At 40.9% G+C, this 14,905-nt stretch overlaps 1 protein-coding gene across 1 annotated transcript in view; it reads right to left on the minus strand.

Annotated features, from left to right (window-relative positions):
- The window catches only part of LOC143387553 (KAT8 regulatory NSL complex subunit 3-like), a 100,386-nt gene extending 86,410 nt beyond the window's left edge, over positions 1-13,976 (minus strand). Inside the window, 11 exon segments of the mRNA XM_077108291.1 lie at positions 226-391; positions 526-604; positions 1,626-1,697; positions 1,823-1,924; positions 2,155-2,271; positions 2,498-2,517; positions 2,520-2,628; positions 4,631-4,816; positions 4,943-5,046; positions 8,769-8,940; positions 13,776-13,976. Of these exon segments, the coding sequence (XP_076964406.1) occupies positions 226-391; positions 526-604; positions 1,626-1,697; positions 1,823-1,924; positions 2,155-2,271; positions 2,498-2,517; positions 2,520-2,628; positions 4,631-4,816; positions 4,943-5,046; positions 8,769-8,940; positions 13,776-13,940 (1,292 nt within the window). The 5' untranslated portion in view covers positions 13,941-13,976.
- Between the last annotated feature and the right edge of the window lie 929 nt (positions 13,977-14,905).

Here is a 14,905-nt window from a genome sequence, read left to right on the forward strand (position 1 = left end):
TTCCTGACTTTGGGAATTATCCTTCATTTATACAATATGCCAATATTTGAAAAATCCAGGTTAGAGGTATATGGATTTTTCTTGTACCCAATTTTGTGACATTTTTTATAGGTATAAAATTAACTAAAAAATAACTGCTTACTGTTAGCTGATTAATCAGATTAGCCTACAGTTACAGCAGCACCATACAGCATTCCTCCAACACTCTGACAACCCCAAGGGGACCTTAACCATATGAGATCATCATCAGCTCCCCCAATAATCACCAAGCTCTTTTCTGCACAGATCTTCTCCGAGAAGTCCTCCATGGCCTCAGGGTGACACTTCAGGGAATTCTGACCAAGAACAATGAGGACTGGAGTCTTCATATCCAAAAGGGGATCATCCACATATTATAAGGGGTATAGGGTTAGATCTGGCCAGTTCACAATCATGCATAACTGACCCAGCATGTATGAGGATGTGTTCCTGATGCCCCTGCCCCCACTCTCAATGACCTCTGCCACCAGTTTCACCTTACTCTTACCCCTTGGGGGTCATACACAGTGATGAACAGAGGAAACACAAGGCAGACAACAGCAGTGATATATTCCATGATTGACAGCTTTGGACAATGGCACAGTCTGTCTGCAGGAAGGTGACTTCAGTATGCCTCAGCCTACCCAGTGTCCAGGGGATTGGCAGACTCACCAGCCATTCCCTCCTCCCCTTCTTCTTTCCTAACACAAGGTGTGCTCTCCCATGCAAGCTACCATGAAGGGAAGTCAGGTCCTCAGATGGCACAGGATGGGAGGTTTCTTACTTGTCCACCTGCTAGGCCGAGACATCATCACTTATCTCCACCAAGAGTTCATAAAATGGTAAATGCATTGCCTTTCTCCCCTAAGTAGAATAGGATCTCTCTGCTCCAAACATCCCAGATTTTGTGGAACAGCTGCTGATTTCACTTCCCTGGGAGCAGGAGTCAGGTGGATGTGGTCTTCCTCTCTGGGCTCTAGGTATCTACTCCACAAGATTGGACAGCACTGGGGCTCTGGACATGTCAGGGGCACTTAAACAAACTAGTGGATATACAATGTAAGACAAAGGAAAAACTCCTCAATATCTTATAAAGGGACAGAATATGAACACGACATGAAATTCCAGAGTATTGATTTGTGCCTATGAGATTTATTTTTTCAGTTGGGCAAATTAAATGGTACTTACATGTGGGAAAATGTAATTCAGGAGTTGTTTTTTTTTATTGTTGTTTTTTGAAATGCTGATTGATGTACATAAATAAAAGATAAAATATTGGGATTTCCTTCAAATTAACCTGAGTGAGAAAGGAAGCAGGAAGGGGAAAGATGAAGCAAGCCTACCATGAGTTGGTTACAGGTAAAGTTTGGAAAGGGACCCTGTGTTGTACTTACTAGCTTCTCTCTACTTTGGATCCTGCTGAAAAATTTCCAAAATAAAGTAAAAAAAAAAAAAAAACCACTAAAGTTTGTTTTCTACAGTTTAAAATGCAATCATTAGGTAAGCATCTAGCACTGGGCTTGAAACATAAGTCAAGGCCTTGATGGCCATTATTAGCAACCAGTACTGCCCCCAAGACACCTCCTAATAAGACAGAAACCACTTACCTGACAGGCCACCAAAGCTCCCATGTTCCAGCCAATCAAAATGATGGGTTTGTGTGGGAAATGGTGGTGAATCTTCACAGGAAGGGAAAGAAGACACTCAGAAGGAGGCTTCAGACAGGTATAAACACCCCATCACACTGGGTGTACCAGGGTCACCTGGGGTGTGCCAGGGTCGCCCAAGACAGGGTCATTCTCACCTCCAAAACTTTGCTTCTAACTGCCCCAATCATATGCTCAAGGCACTGCAGAAGGCCCACTCCACTGCCATTTTTTGGCAGATAGGTGGCAACAGGGATGACCTAAAGGAAGGAAGGGTGCCATGCCAAAGTGCTAGGTTCAAATCTCTCCATTCAACTTAACCTACTCTGAATCCCTCAACCTTGCAGCAAGTGGTATCTGAACACCAATTAAGAGTCACGGGATGCTCTACATTTCAAGTTCATCCATTATTACACCTTCCTGTGTTTCTTCTCTTCCATCCTCCTAGATCTTATTCCCACGTGGAGACATCCTCTTGCCCCCAACAAACCTTGCCTAAGCAGCACAGCTGAGATTTCCAGAAGCGGTGGTGGCATGAGGTGGGAGATGCAGAGTTAGAGGGGCCTGAGGAGGTGATAAGAATCAGAGGAGAGCCAGGTAGTTTCATCTGCAAAGAGAAAATCCCACCTGGTGAGTGAGAGGTTCACCCGCAACGATCAGGAGTGGCTTTTTTGGCTGCTCACCCAACCCATGACCCATTGCTTACAGAATGATGTTAGGCACTAATAAACAAGTGGTTAAGGGAAAAGGTTACACCTTCCTCCGGCCAGGGCTACAGGCTACGAGTCAGAACATCTCACTTGCCACACTTAAACCTGAGCCCCTCAAATCACTGGCTTGTCATGAGGAAGCACCCTGCAATAGGGTCCCAGGGCCTTTTCAGCAGCAGTGACAAGGCCTGAGTTCCTTTGGCCCCAGTCTTTGTGTTGGGTGACATAAGCATGCGGTCAATCAAGGTTGGGATCTAGAAAGACAAAGTTTGAGATGATTCTGTGTGTAGCAAAGGTACAAATAAGTGGCTGTGTGAAAAATAAGCTCCCAGCATGCAAGGACAGTGTGTATGCTCCTTTTGAAATCAATCTGGTAAAATGCATCTGGATCCTAAGTTTATCCCCATCCCTGTACTAAACAATTTCACTAGAGAACCTTCTAAAAGAAATTATTATTATTATCAATCCAGGTGTGGTGGAACACACCTGTATTCCCAGCACCTTGAGAGGTAGAGGCAGGAGGATTGCAAGTTCAAACCAGCCTCAGCAAATGAGTGAGGCTCTAAGCAACTGAGCGAGGAGAACCTGTCTCAAAAATTTAAAAAAGCCTGATGTGGCTCAGTGGTTAAGTGTCCCTTGGTTCAATTCCTGGTTCCAAAACAAGAAATTATATCAAAAATAATATATACCCAGTGACATGTTATCTGTTAATAGCAATCAAAATACATAAACAATCTAAATGTATATGTTAGGGAGCAGTTAAATAATTTATCCACCTGACTGAATATCTAGGATTATTTTCTTTTTTTGGTACCATTTATTGAACTCAGGGATGCATAAAGACAGAGACACATCACCAATTTTTATTTTTTATTTTTATATGGTCTTACTGAAGTGGCTTGAAGCCTCAATAGTTGCTTGAGGCTGGCTTTGAACTCACAATCCTCCTGTTTCAACCTCCCAAGCTGCTGGGATTACATGTATGTACCACCATGCCCAGCATGGGTTAATTTCAAATACATACTAGACAATATACAACCCCCAGAAATAATTAATACCAGGCATGGTGGCCATGCTGTAATCACAGTGATGTGAAGGATGATAAGCTTGAGGCCAGCCTGAGCTGTGAGACTCTGTCTCAAAATATAAATAAATAAAATGCAGGTCAGTTATACAGCATAGTTTGGTTCAATCCCTAGTACTGAGAGACAGAGAGAGACAGAAAGAGACAGAGAAAGAAAGGAACAAAAGAATTTTGCTAAAATTCTACATATAAAACAAAATATATACAGCACTATATATAAAAGGCTGTATGATGATATGAACATGCCAAATGTTCATAGAATTCCTGTGGAACTATGCATGACCTTTTCCTTATGTATTTCTGCATTTTCTAAAATTTGTAGTGACTATTTGCTGAAAAAAATATATATACCAGCCCAGAAAACAAAATGTATATATATATATATTTTCTGGGCTGGTATTTTGGCTCAGTGGCATAGCACTTGCCTTGCACATATGAGGCCCTGGGTTCAATCCTTAGGACTCCCTAAAAACAAATAAACAAAATAAAGAAATTGTATCCTTATATAAATAAGAAAATTTAAATAAACCCTGCATTTTCTTCTAAAGTACAGCCTTCAAGTGAGTGTGGCTTGTTAATGAAGCCTACTATTATGTTCTAAAAACATATCCAACAATAGTGTATATATCATTAATTATACCATATCCTGTTCTTTTACTGTCCAACAAGATGTGACCTTGCAGATGTATAAATATGAGTTTCAAATACCCTGATGCTTACACTCCAAAGGAGTATCTGTGTGAATTCCACACTGCCCACAGAGGTCAAAGTGATCTCAGGGAAAGGAAAAGGTATTTACATGTTAGAGATCCTTTTCAGAGAGAAAGAAAAAAAGGATTTTAAAGATTGGAGAATGAAAAGTATCAAGGTCTGATGGAGGTTGTTAGACTTCAGAGGGAGCAGGAAGATAAAATCCAGTAATGACATAAGCCAGGGGCTGTCAGGCCATGAGTCCTCTGGATTTTAGGCCCTGCACCTCATTATGGAGATGGCATAAAGACATTACAGCAGATCAAATGTAAAAACAAGACATTGTCTCCTATTTTTATTAGCATACCTACTAGCCATGCCCTCCAAACTGACCACGTAAAGACTTTACCCAACCCCATGTCTGAATGCATCTCAGAGACTGGTGGCCCCCAGCACAGGGCAGACACCAACCATAGCCTTACCTTCCCTTTCAGTGTCTGCAAAGCATCCATGTAGGCAGCCAGCATGGGCAGACTCAAGGTCTCCATCAGGGTCGTGTGCAGCCACTGGATCATCTTGGTGTGCCAACTCTCACTGGTCAGGGCCTGCCGCACCCGCTTTGCACACTTGTCCACAGCTACATGATGCAGCAATGGCTCATTACAAGCCTGAAAAATACAAGAAGAAGGAACAAGAGTTCCACATAGTTACCAGATAGGAGGTAGGTAGAAATCAGTCAGTCATAGAGGCCTGAACTAGGAAGAGCCCACATTGGCAGATTTTTGATTTCTTACCCCTTCGTTGGCCAAGCGGTCAAGTTGGTCAGACTGCAGGGCTTTGAGGATCTTGTTGAATAGTGTGTTCTTGGCCACTGTCCAGTCAGTCCTAAAGGGAATATCTGAGAAATTAAGGACGTACCCTAGGGATATTCCTCATGTATGCACAACATTTAAGGAAAATTCTGTAATCTTTTTTGATCCCCTTCTGAAAGAGTATAACTTGACACAAGATTCTGTTCCCAATCCTGGCAATGAATCATCTCAGCAAACATTTGTATATTCTCACGTACAAGTCAACACCAGTCAAAGATGAAGTCTTTTAGTGCTACCAAAGATAATTATTTATCTAATAGCTAAAATACACTAGCAAATGAAGATAGGGTACCAGCATATAGAGAAATTTGAATTGCATAGGTTGTACATTTCACAAAACCTGCAACAGCAAAGCGTTTCAGTATACCAAAACCTTAGACTATGGTAAGAATTCTACTTAAACTAGCTTTAAAAACAAAAATATGACAGATATGTGACTATTCTCCTGGTCTCAATTCTACCCTACAGTAATTTCTCTCCCTTTTTCATGCTTCTTAATTTTTCCAATATGCCACAAAATTTGTAAACTTATATCTTATATAAGTTAACTTATCCCAGTATATGACACCACCATACACATGACCAGCTGCTTACTGACAACTTTTTCTGTCCTCCAAATCAGCAGCAAACTGCAATCAGGAATCTACCATACAGTTCTTAACCCCACATCAATGCACCCAGACAGAATTGTGGATCCTGTTAACCTGCCCATCAACCCACTCCTGGCAACCTGAATTAGGTACTCTAATTCAGACTAGGAAGCCTCCTAAAGATATGAAAACAAAGGCAATAGAAGAAAACCAATCAGAGCCAGGTACAGTGGTGCACACCTGTAATCCCAGCAGCTTGGGAAGCTGAGATAGGAGGATTGTGAGTTCAAAGTCAGCCTCAGCAACAGTGAGGCACTAAACAACTTTTGACACCATATTTCTAAATAAAAAAATAATAATAGGTCTGGAGATGTGGCTTAGTGGTCAAATTCAATTCCCAGGACCAAAACAAAACAAAAAGAACCCACAAAAATACCAACTCAGTAATATTTGTTTACTGACTCTCCCTGTCATTAGGAAAAAACTACTCAATATTTTTTTTAAATATAAGTGATTGTTAGACCCAAACAAGATTTATATCAAGGTAGTGTTTCTTATCAGTAAAATATAAAGTCAAAAAATAGGGCTGAGATAACCACTAGCAAGGTAGAAAATAGTAATCAATCTACCTAGCCATATGCCTATTTCAGATTCAGGTCTTTCTAAGAATGAAATAAGAAAACATCTAAAAAACCTAGAAGACAAAAAAGGAAGATAAATGTAGCTATATGAAAATTTCAAACCTCTGTAAAAGGGAACATGAATTATAAAGTTAAAACATAGTGGGAAAATGCAACTGCATTGAAATAAGATAGATACTCCAGAGCTGGGTGTCGTGGCAACACACCTGTAATCCCAGCAGCTCGAGAGGCTGAGGCAGGAGGATCATGAGTTCAAAGCTAGCCACAGCAATGGTGATGTGACGAGCATCTCCCTAAATAAAATACAAAATAGAGCTGGGGATATGACTCAGTGCTTTATTGCCCCTGAGTTCAATCCCTAGTACCAAAAAAGTAAGAAACAAAGATACACAGAGGCCAATGTGGTGACACCTGTACTCCCAGCATTAGGGAGGCTGAGTGAGTCAGGAGGATCTAAAGATCAAAGTCAGCCTTAGCAACATAGGAAGACCTGTCACAAATAAAAAACAATGGCCCTGCTTAGGGGGGTTAAAACTCCAGAACAAAAAAGGCTCCAGAAAATTAATACAATAAGAAGTAAAAGCATTCAGGCTGGGGCCATAGCTCAGTGACAGAGCACTTGCCTAGCATGTGTGAGGCACCAGGTTTTTCCTTAGCACAACATAACAAAAAAAAAATAAATAAAAATAAAGCCATGCTGTCCATCTACAATTACAAAAATTCTTTTAAATAGAGTAAAGTATTAATCTGGGTGTGGTGGTTCATGCCTGTAATCCCAGTAGCTTGGGAGGCTGAGGCAGGAGGATCATGAGTTCAAAGCCAGCTTCATCAAAAGTGAAGTGCTAAGCAGCCACTTTGTCAAACAGTCTGGCAGTTTCTCAGAAGTTAAGTGCAGAGTTCATATACATATGATCCAGCAATTCCATTCCTAGGTACTTTACACATACATTCACACAAAAACTTGTACACAGGGCCTGCTGAGGTAGCTCAGTAGATCCCTTGGCTAGCATGCCCAAGGCCTGGTTTCAATCCCCAGCAAAACACACACATACACACACACATACACACAATTGTACATAAATGTTCACAGCATCATTTTCATAACAGCCAAAGCAGAAACAACATAAATGTCCATCAGTGATCAGTGGACAAATAAAATATGGATTATCTAATCAATGGAATGTCAATCAAAAGAAAGGAGTGATGTAACACGGCCTAATAAGCATGACCCTTGGAAACATTCCACCAAGCACAAGCCAAACCACCCACCATGGAGAACATGCAACTCACAATCCCATACACTCAAGTCCGAAAGAGGCAAATCTATGTCAAATAGTGCACTGGTGGCTTCCAGGGATGAGTGAAGTCAGGAGAAATGGTGATTGACTGATAATAGGAATAGAGTTTCTTATTGAGGTGATGAAATATTTCATCAAATACACTAGGGTGTTGGGGGAATAACTCTGAATTTACACTAAAAAGCACTGGCAGTACACATAAACTGGTAAATTACAGGGTGTGTAAATAAACCTCAATAAAGTTGTTATATAAAAGGGAAATGTTTGCTAAACAAACAGAAAAATGGAGGAATGCTGATTCTGTTGGAGGCAGGGCAGGGAAACAAAACTAGCCAGCAAATCCAGGAAAATGAATGTAAGTATCTCTCAAAACCAGAGATTGCAAATCTTTGTTTGTATATTTGTTTGTTCGAGAATAGTGGGGATTATACCTGAGAGCTCATGCCTGCTGGGACATATTCTAGTACTGACTTGTACTCTCAACACTTTCTTTTTAAATTTTAGGACAGAGTCTAATTAGCACAATGCTGATCTCAAACATGTAGACCTCCTGTCTCAGCCTCCCTAGTAGCTCATATTACAGACATGCCACCACACCCAGTTTTAAATCTATTTTTAAAGCCTCTCAAAATATCTCTTGGATTTTCATGTGATTCTAAAACATTTGCACTCTACTAGCTATAGACCACAAAAATGTAAAATCATACAAATGTACATTTAATTTTCGGTAGTCTGGGTGAGCCCTATATTGTAATGAAAGCTACAGAACTAGCCACACCCATCAAATTAAATTAATTTTTTTTATTCCACTAACTTTTTTAAAGAGAGGATTCTTAGTTAGGCACAGTAGTGCACACCTGTAATCTCAGCAATTCAGGAGAATCACAAATTAGAGGCAAGTCTCAGCAATATGAACCATTTTGCCCAGGTTAGAGTCAAACTCCTGGGCTCAAGCAATCCTCCATGGATTATGTTGAGCCCTGAAAAAACACTCTGCCTATATGCCTACTGTATGCCAGGCAATGCCATAGGGAGGCTGAGATGGCAGAGAAGCAGGCCCTACTCTCAATGAGCTCAGAGCACAGCAAGCTGACAGTAATGAGACAGAGTTAGGAGAAAATTCCCATTTATGTAGCTACAATAAATGTCTCATTAAAGAGGATGAAAAAAATTATTATAGGATAGTGACATTAACCCATTCCTCTGAGAAGTGGCCTACTATTGACGTGCTCCTCCCAGTGCTCTGGTGGAGGAGGGGCATCTGCATCAGGCCTGTCAAAGATGATGTGTCCTTCACACTCATTCATCATGCAGCACACTTTCTGGTTGTCATGGAGTTGCATGGGAGACGATGTGACCATTTTCACATCTATTGGGACATCTGATTCTATGTAAACAGGTGAGGAAATGATACAAGTCTACAAATACTGCAAACAACACCATGGTTAACAATCACCTGGTTACCAAAAAATGTCTCTTCAACATAGTCTAATTTACATTGCATAAGCACATTATAGCCACAAAAATTTTTGATCCTAAGTCATCTTTCTCACATTTTTCTAGATCTCTTCCCTCTCTGTGGTATGTGCTGAAGGAATATAAAACCAGCTAAAAGTTTAAAAAGTGACCAGTAGCTTTTATAAAGAAAGATATATTCCGTAAGCAAATAATTAATTACATAAAGGTAATTATTATTACAAATACAGAAGCTATAAGTCACAGGCGACTACATAAATAAATTGAAATTAAATAGTGTCAATAAATTTAAAATCCAGTTCCTAATCACACAAGTCACATTTCTAATGCTCAGCAGACTGGCCACCAGATCAGACCACACAAGATTACAGCATTTCTATAACTGCAGAGTTCTGTTGAATAGCACTGGTCTAGAGTTTTAAATGATTCACTAATAAATCAATTTGTACTTAACTATATGATTGTAAAAGTCTGTGATTATCTAGAATCACCTGTTATGCAGAAAGCTTCTATCTAACTCATTTTGTGCAGTGCCTACAACTAAAATGAATATAAATGGATCATTGAAGGATCTTTCACATTTTAAAATTATGCTAATAGAATTTTAGTACCATGGCGATCCTTCCCCAACACCTTAGGTACACTGTACAATCTTTGTTGCCTGAAATACCATGCAAATCAATTGGGTCTACTAGCTATCTCCTCAATACCATATTAAATTTTTGACCTCGATGATCTCACTGCACCCATTTCCAATGACTGGAATAATCACATCATTATTAAATGAAGTGAATAACTGTGCAGTAGATTTGGTAGTGGGAATAAGAGCTGATTGATTATCAGATCAGAAACTGAGTGAAAACTTGTGGACATTGGTGCCTACAAGAATACTCTTGATTTTGGCATCTCAAACCTATATTCCCTAGGTGTCCCCAATTCATGGTACCATCCAGCTACTCAAGCCAAAGATCTAAGAGGGATCCTATTTGAACCTTTTCCTTTATACTGTTCCCATCCCTTTCCAGACTATCATGATGTCTAGCTCATCTCAAGCTACTGCAGAGGCCTCACTGCTGGTATTCTTAACCCCACTTTTATACTATAATCTACTTTTTAAAAATCCAAAGTGATCCTCTAAAAATACAAATTGGATCCCTAGCTTAAAATTCTCCAATGACTTCATACCTCTCATAATCAACTGAGATTTCTTCTGCCAACCTCTGTCTACCTCCTACTTACAGCCCACCTGCCACCATATTCCAGTCACAATGGCCCAAAATTATTTCCTGCAATATGCCAAATTCCAATTTTCAGGGTCTATGTATGGCAACAGGGTTTATATGAGGAAATAATTTTCTAACTACCAACAAAATGAACTCTACAGGACCTCACTGTCACAAAGTCAGGTGTGGTGGCACACACCTATAATTCCAACTGCTAGTGTAGCTGAGGCAGGAGGATTAAAATTTCAAGCCAAACCATAGCAACTCAGGAAGACCCTGTTACAAATTTTTCAAAAAGTGTGGGAGATGTACCTCAGTGCTAGACTAACATGCACAAGGCTCTGGGTTCAATCCTCAGAACCTCAAAAATAAAGTAATATAACGAGGCTGGGGCTGAAGCTCAGCAGTAGCAACCTTGCCTGGCATATGTGAGGCCCTGGGTTCAGTTCTCAGCACTGTATATAAATAAATAAAATAAAGGTCTATCAACTACTAAAAAAAGAAAAAAAAAGAATTAAAAAATAATATAATGGGGTATGAATCCAGGAGTTTCAATGTCAGCAAGAAGCTTTACAAAACAAAAAGGAAAAGATTTCAAATGCTTTTTATAGGAGCTTTTCAGTTATGCCTTAGGAGAGAGGCATCAAGCTTACACTTTTAGCACAGTGGTCCATGTGTATAGACAGCCCCAGGAGGGTCACTGGGGTGCAAGACTTGGAGAGTAACCTGGGCAGCATAGAATTGAGTACTCCCCTTTCATTGAAACAAAAACAAAAACAAACCAAAAATAACAAAAGACAACCTGAATCAAATGTTAAGGATGCCAGGAACCACGGTGCATGCATATAATCCTTGGAGCTCCTGAGGTTGCTGCAGAAGGATAACAACCTCAAATCCAGCCTCAGCAAATTACCAAGGCCCTACACAACTTAGAAAGACCTGTCTCTAAATAATTTTTTTTAAAAAAATGGGCTGGGGATGTGGTTCAGTGGTGGAGTGCCCCTGGTTCAATACCCAGTACCAAAAACAACAACAACAACAACAACAACAACAACAACAACAGCAAAGATTATGCTAGATATTCCCTGAAGTCACAGGTCCTATATCTTATACAACAAAAATTTCTAAAATCATTGGGAAATGAATCACAAATCACAATTCTATGTGTATTTAAAACACATCATGGATTGCTTTGTTTGGAGCCTGAGTTCAATCCCCAACACTGCAAAATAAAAGGAAAAAAATTAAAAAACACATCATGGTCTCTCTAATTCATTAAGAATCAAAGGTGGGGTGAAGTAGAATCCATAGGGCAAAATAGAAGGCAAAATAAAAGATTTCTATCTCCAAACAAACTAAAGCCTCTGCTTAAGGAAAGATTGAAATTAGGTAAAATTATAACCAGTGTCCAAGAGATTAGGATGTCTGCTTTTCTAACTTTTCTCAGGAAAATTATTCAGTGCAAATGTGGACATTGAGGTCTGATATTTGTATATGCTTAACAGAAATGCACAAATTAATCATCCAACCTTCCCATATAAGTACCCACCAATCATTCCTCCAAAAATCCACTCTAATCCCCACCTGCTCAGTTCCGGCAATAGTAGCCTTTAGGAAAGAATTCCAAACTCACATGGTATTCTGGTGATGCCTCAGGGGAGTGACAAAGAGCACGCAGGTGGGGTGGACACGACTGGCATCTGGGTGAGCACTACATGGCTTTGCATAGCTATGGTCCAGAAAAAAACAGGTCCTCTGGAGGAGGAAGGGCATCTGCCTGAAGCCTGGCAAAGATGACATGCCAGTTGTACTCATTCATAACACTGTACACCTTGTTGTCATAGAGTGGCATGGGAGTCATCGTGACCATCTCCACATCTATTGGGACATCTCATTCACTGTAAACAGGTGAGGCAATGGGACAAGCCCCACACATACTGAATACAACACCATAGTTAATAATCACCTAGTTACCCAAAAATGTCTTTTATATTGAATAAATACCTTATCACCACATAACAATTATCCTAATTCATCTTTCTCATCTTTCTCTCTAGATTTCTGCCCTTTCTGTGGTGACCAACATCTTTGTTAAGAAAGACAAATAATACTGGTTGCAGTGGCCCATTCCTGTAATCCCAGTGGCTCGGGAGGCTAAGGCAGGATAATCACAATTTCATAGCCAACCTCAACAAAATTGAGAAACTAAGCAACTCAGTGAGACCATGTCTCTAAATAAAATACAAAATGAAGCTAGGGATGTGGCTCAGAAATTGCATGCTCCTGAATTCAATCCCTGGTTACCAAAAAAAAAAAAAACCAAAAAGACTCAATTGTGGGTGTGAAGTGGAATCAAAAGAGGAAAAACACAAGATCTCTAGCTCCCAAAAAAACTAAAGCCTGTGCTTAAGGAAAGATTAAAAGTAGATAAAATAAAAAAAAAACAGTCTCCAAAATACTGTAGTTAAGGGCATCATTTGATCATCAGAGTAGTACATATCAACAAGTCTCAAAATGTAAGAAATAAGACTGCCTTAAAGTTCAAAACAATTGCCAACAGGTTTATTTAAGCCAATATAATTGTATCTCCTATCAAATAATAATATCATGAAAGCTGCTTGCCCTATAATACAGATTGGCTGAAAATATTAGACTAAGAAGGTTTTAGATTAACCTATGGGTGGAAGTTCTGTCACATTGAGAAAGCAATGTCTTGGGAATTTGCTCCTAACATTTATGTGTGAGGTCAGCAAATGCAAAATGACTGTTGTTGTCACTGTCAAGCAAACCACAGCACTACTCCAAAGTGACACAGGTCTAACCCTGTATGACAATTATTTATTTATTAATTAATTTATTTATATATAGTACTGGGGATTCAACCCAGGGACCCTTACCATTGAGCTACAATCCAGCCCTTTTTATGTTGAGACAGGTTCTCTCTAAATTGTGGAGGTTGGCCTTGAAATTGCTACCTCCCAAATTGCTGGGATTACAGGCATGTGAAATCATACATGGCCTGTGTGGCAATCTTTTTTTTTTCTGTTACCAGGCATTGAACCCAGTAGGTACTTACTCACTCATCAATATCTCCAGTCCATTTTTTATTCTTTCTTTAGGGTCTTGCTATGTTGCTGAGGCTGGCTTTAGACTCACAATCCTCCTTCCTCAGCATCAAGAGCCACTGGGATTACAGGCACATTTCAACGTGTCCTGCTGTATGTGGCAATCTTTTAAAATCAAGATCTCAGCATTTATTTTCATCAATTTAATCCTTTTCAATTTCTTTTTCCATATATAAGACTTATCTAAGTGGGAACCCTTGTCTATTTTACTTTACATGTCTTGCTTTTCTAACTTTTCTTAGGAGAAGTCTTCAATGCAAATGTCCACATTTAGGCCTGATATTTGATGCCCAAATTAACATCCAACCTTCCCACACAGCACCCTCCCAGTCATCCCCATGAAAGTACTTACTTCCCAGTTCTAGCAGTAGTAGCCTTTAGGAAAGAAACCCAAACTCACATGGTATCCTGGTGCTGCTTCAGGGGAGTAACAAAGATCATGCAGGTGGGGTGGGCACTACTGGCATCTGGTTTGGCATTCCATGGCTTGGCATAGCTGTGGTCCAGAAAAACTGGGTCCCACTCTCTTTCATGCACTGAAAGCTGGAAGAATAGTGAGGTGCCCATGGGACAAGCTGAATTCTAGAAGTTCCTCTGCCCACCCCTGTGGGTCCTCTCAGTAAAGCAGCAGCAACTCAAGGCATGGATATGTGCATCCCAGTCACCTGCAGCAAAAAGTGTCCATTTAAGTGAATTGGAATATTCTCCAAACATAGATTATCTAATGGGAGTCAACATGACCTGCTACAGATCCTACTGCCCACATATTCTACAAAACATCTTTGCCCATGCAGGGAGGGCTCCTGACATCCCAGAACCACCAGCAAAAGAGTGATGGTTCCAGGACATCCTCCATACTCCATCTCTACAGAAAACTGGAGCACTGACTGCCTCCATGGTTCACGAAGACTTGCCCTGGGATGGCAGTGAACTTACTGGGCTAGCACCACACTTTCTACGTGGGCAGGAAGGAATCTGGCCATCAACAGGTATCACAAACATGAGTTCCACAGAAGTCAATGGTCTCATGTTTCCATTCTCTAAAGCAAACACAGGCACCCCTATAGCAAGCCGCACCACGTGGGCCACCACCAGGAAGTTAACCACAGCTTGGGTTGCCTCTCCTCCTCCTGACCGTTTTGCAGTGACTGCGGGATACTCTGAAGTCTTGGAAAGACAACAAGGCATGCTCCCCTGAGGCAGTGTGGACCAAGCGTTGCCAGGGAGCCCTTTCTCCAGGCCGAGTGGAGCCCCCAGCAAACCGTCCCCGACTCAGGCACCCTTGGGGTTCCCACCACCAAACCTGGAGAGGGTCCCTCCTGGAGGCAAGGCTTGTGATCCCTGTGGAAGGCTGTGGCCGAGGTTCCAGGGTGCAAGCAGCTTGGCCAAGTTTGCTGTGGGTTCACGATGAGGAGGAGCCACCTGGATCGGCCTTGTGTCATTGTGACCCCAGCCACCAGTCCCAGACCCCGTATGCACGTCCTGCCTTGAGCGGGGCCGCGACTATGGATCCTTCCCCAGGTCCAGCCTGC

This window comes from Callospermophilus lateralis, unplaced genomic scaffold, assembly GCF_048772815.1.
Source record: "Callospermophilus lateralis isolate mCalLat2 unplaced genomic scaffold, mCalLat2.hap1 Scaffold_390, whole genome shotgun sequence".
Lineage (NCBI taxonomy): Eukaryota > Metazoa > Chordata > Mammalia > Rodentia > Sciuridae > Callospermophilus > Callospermophilus lateralis.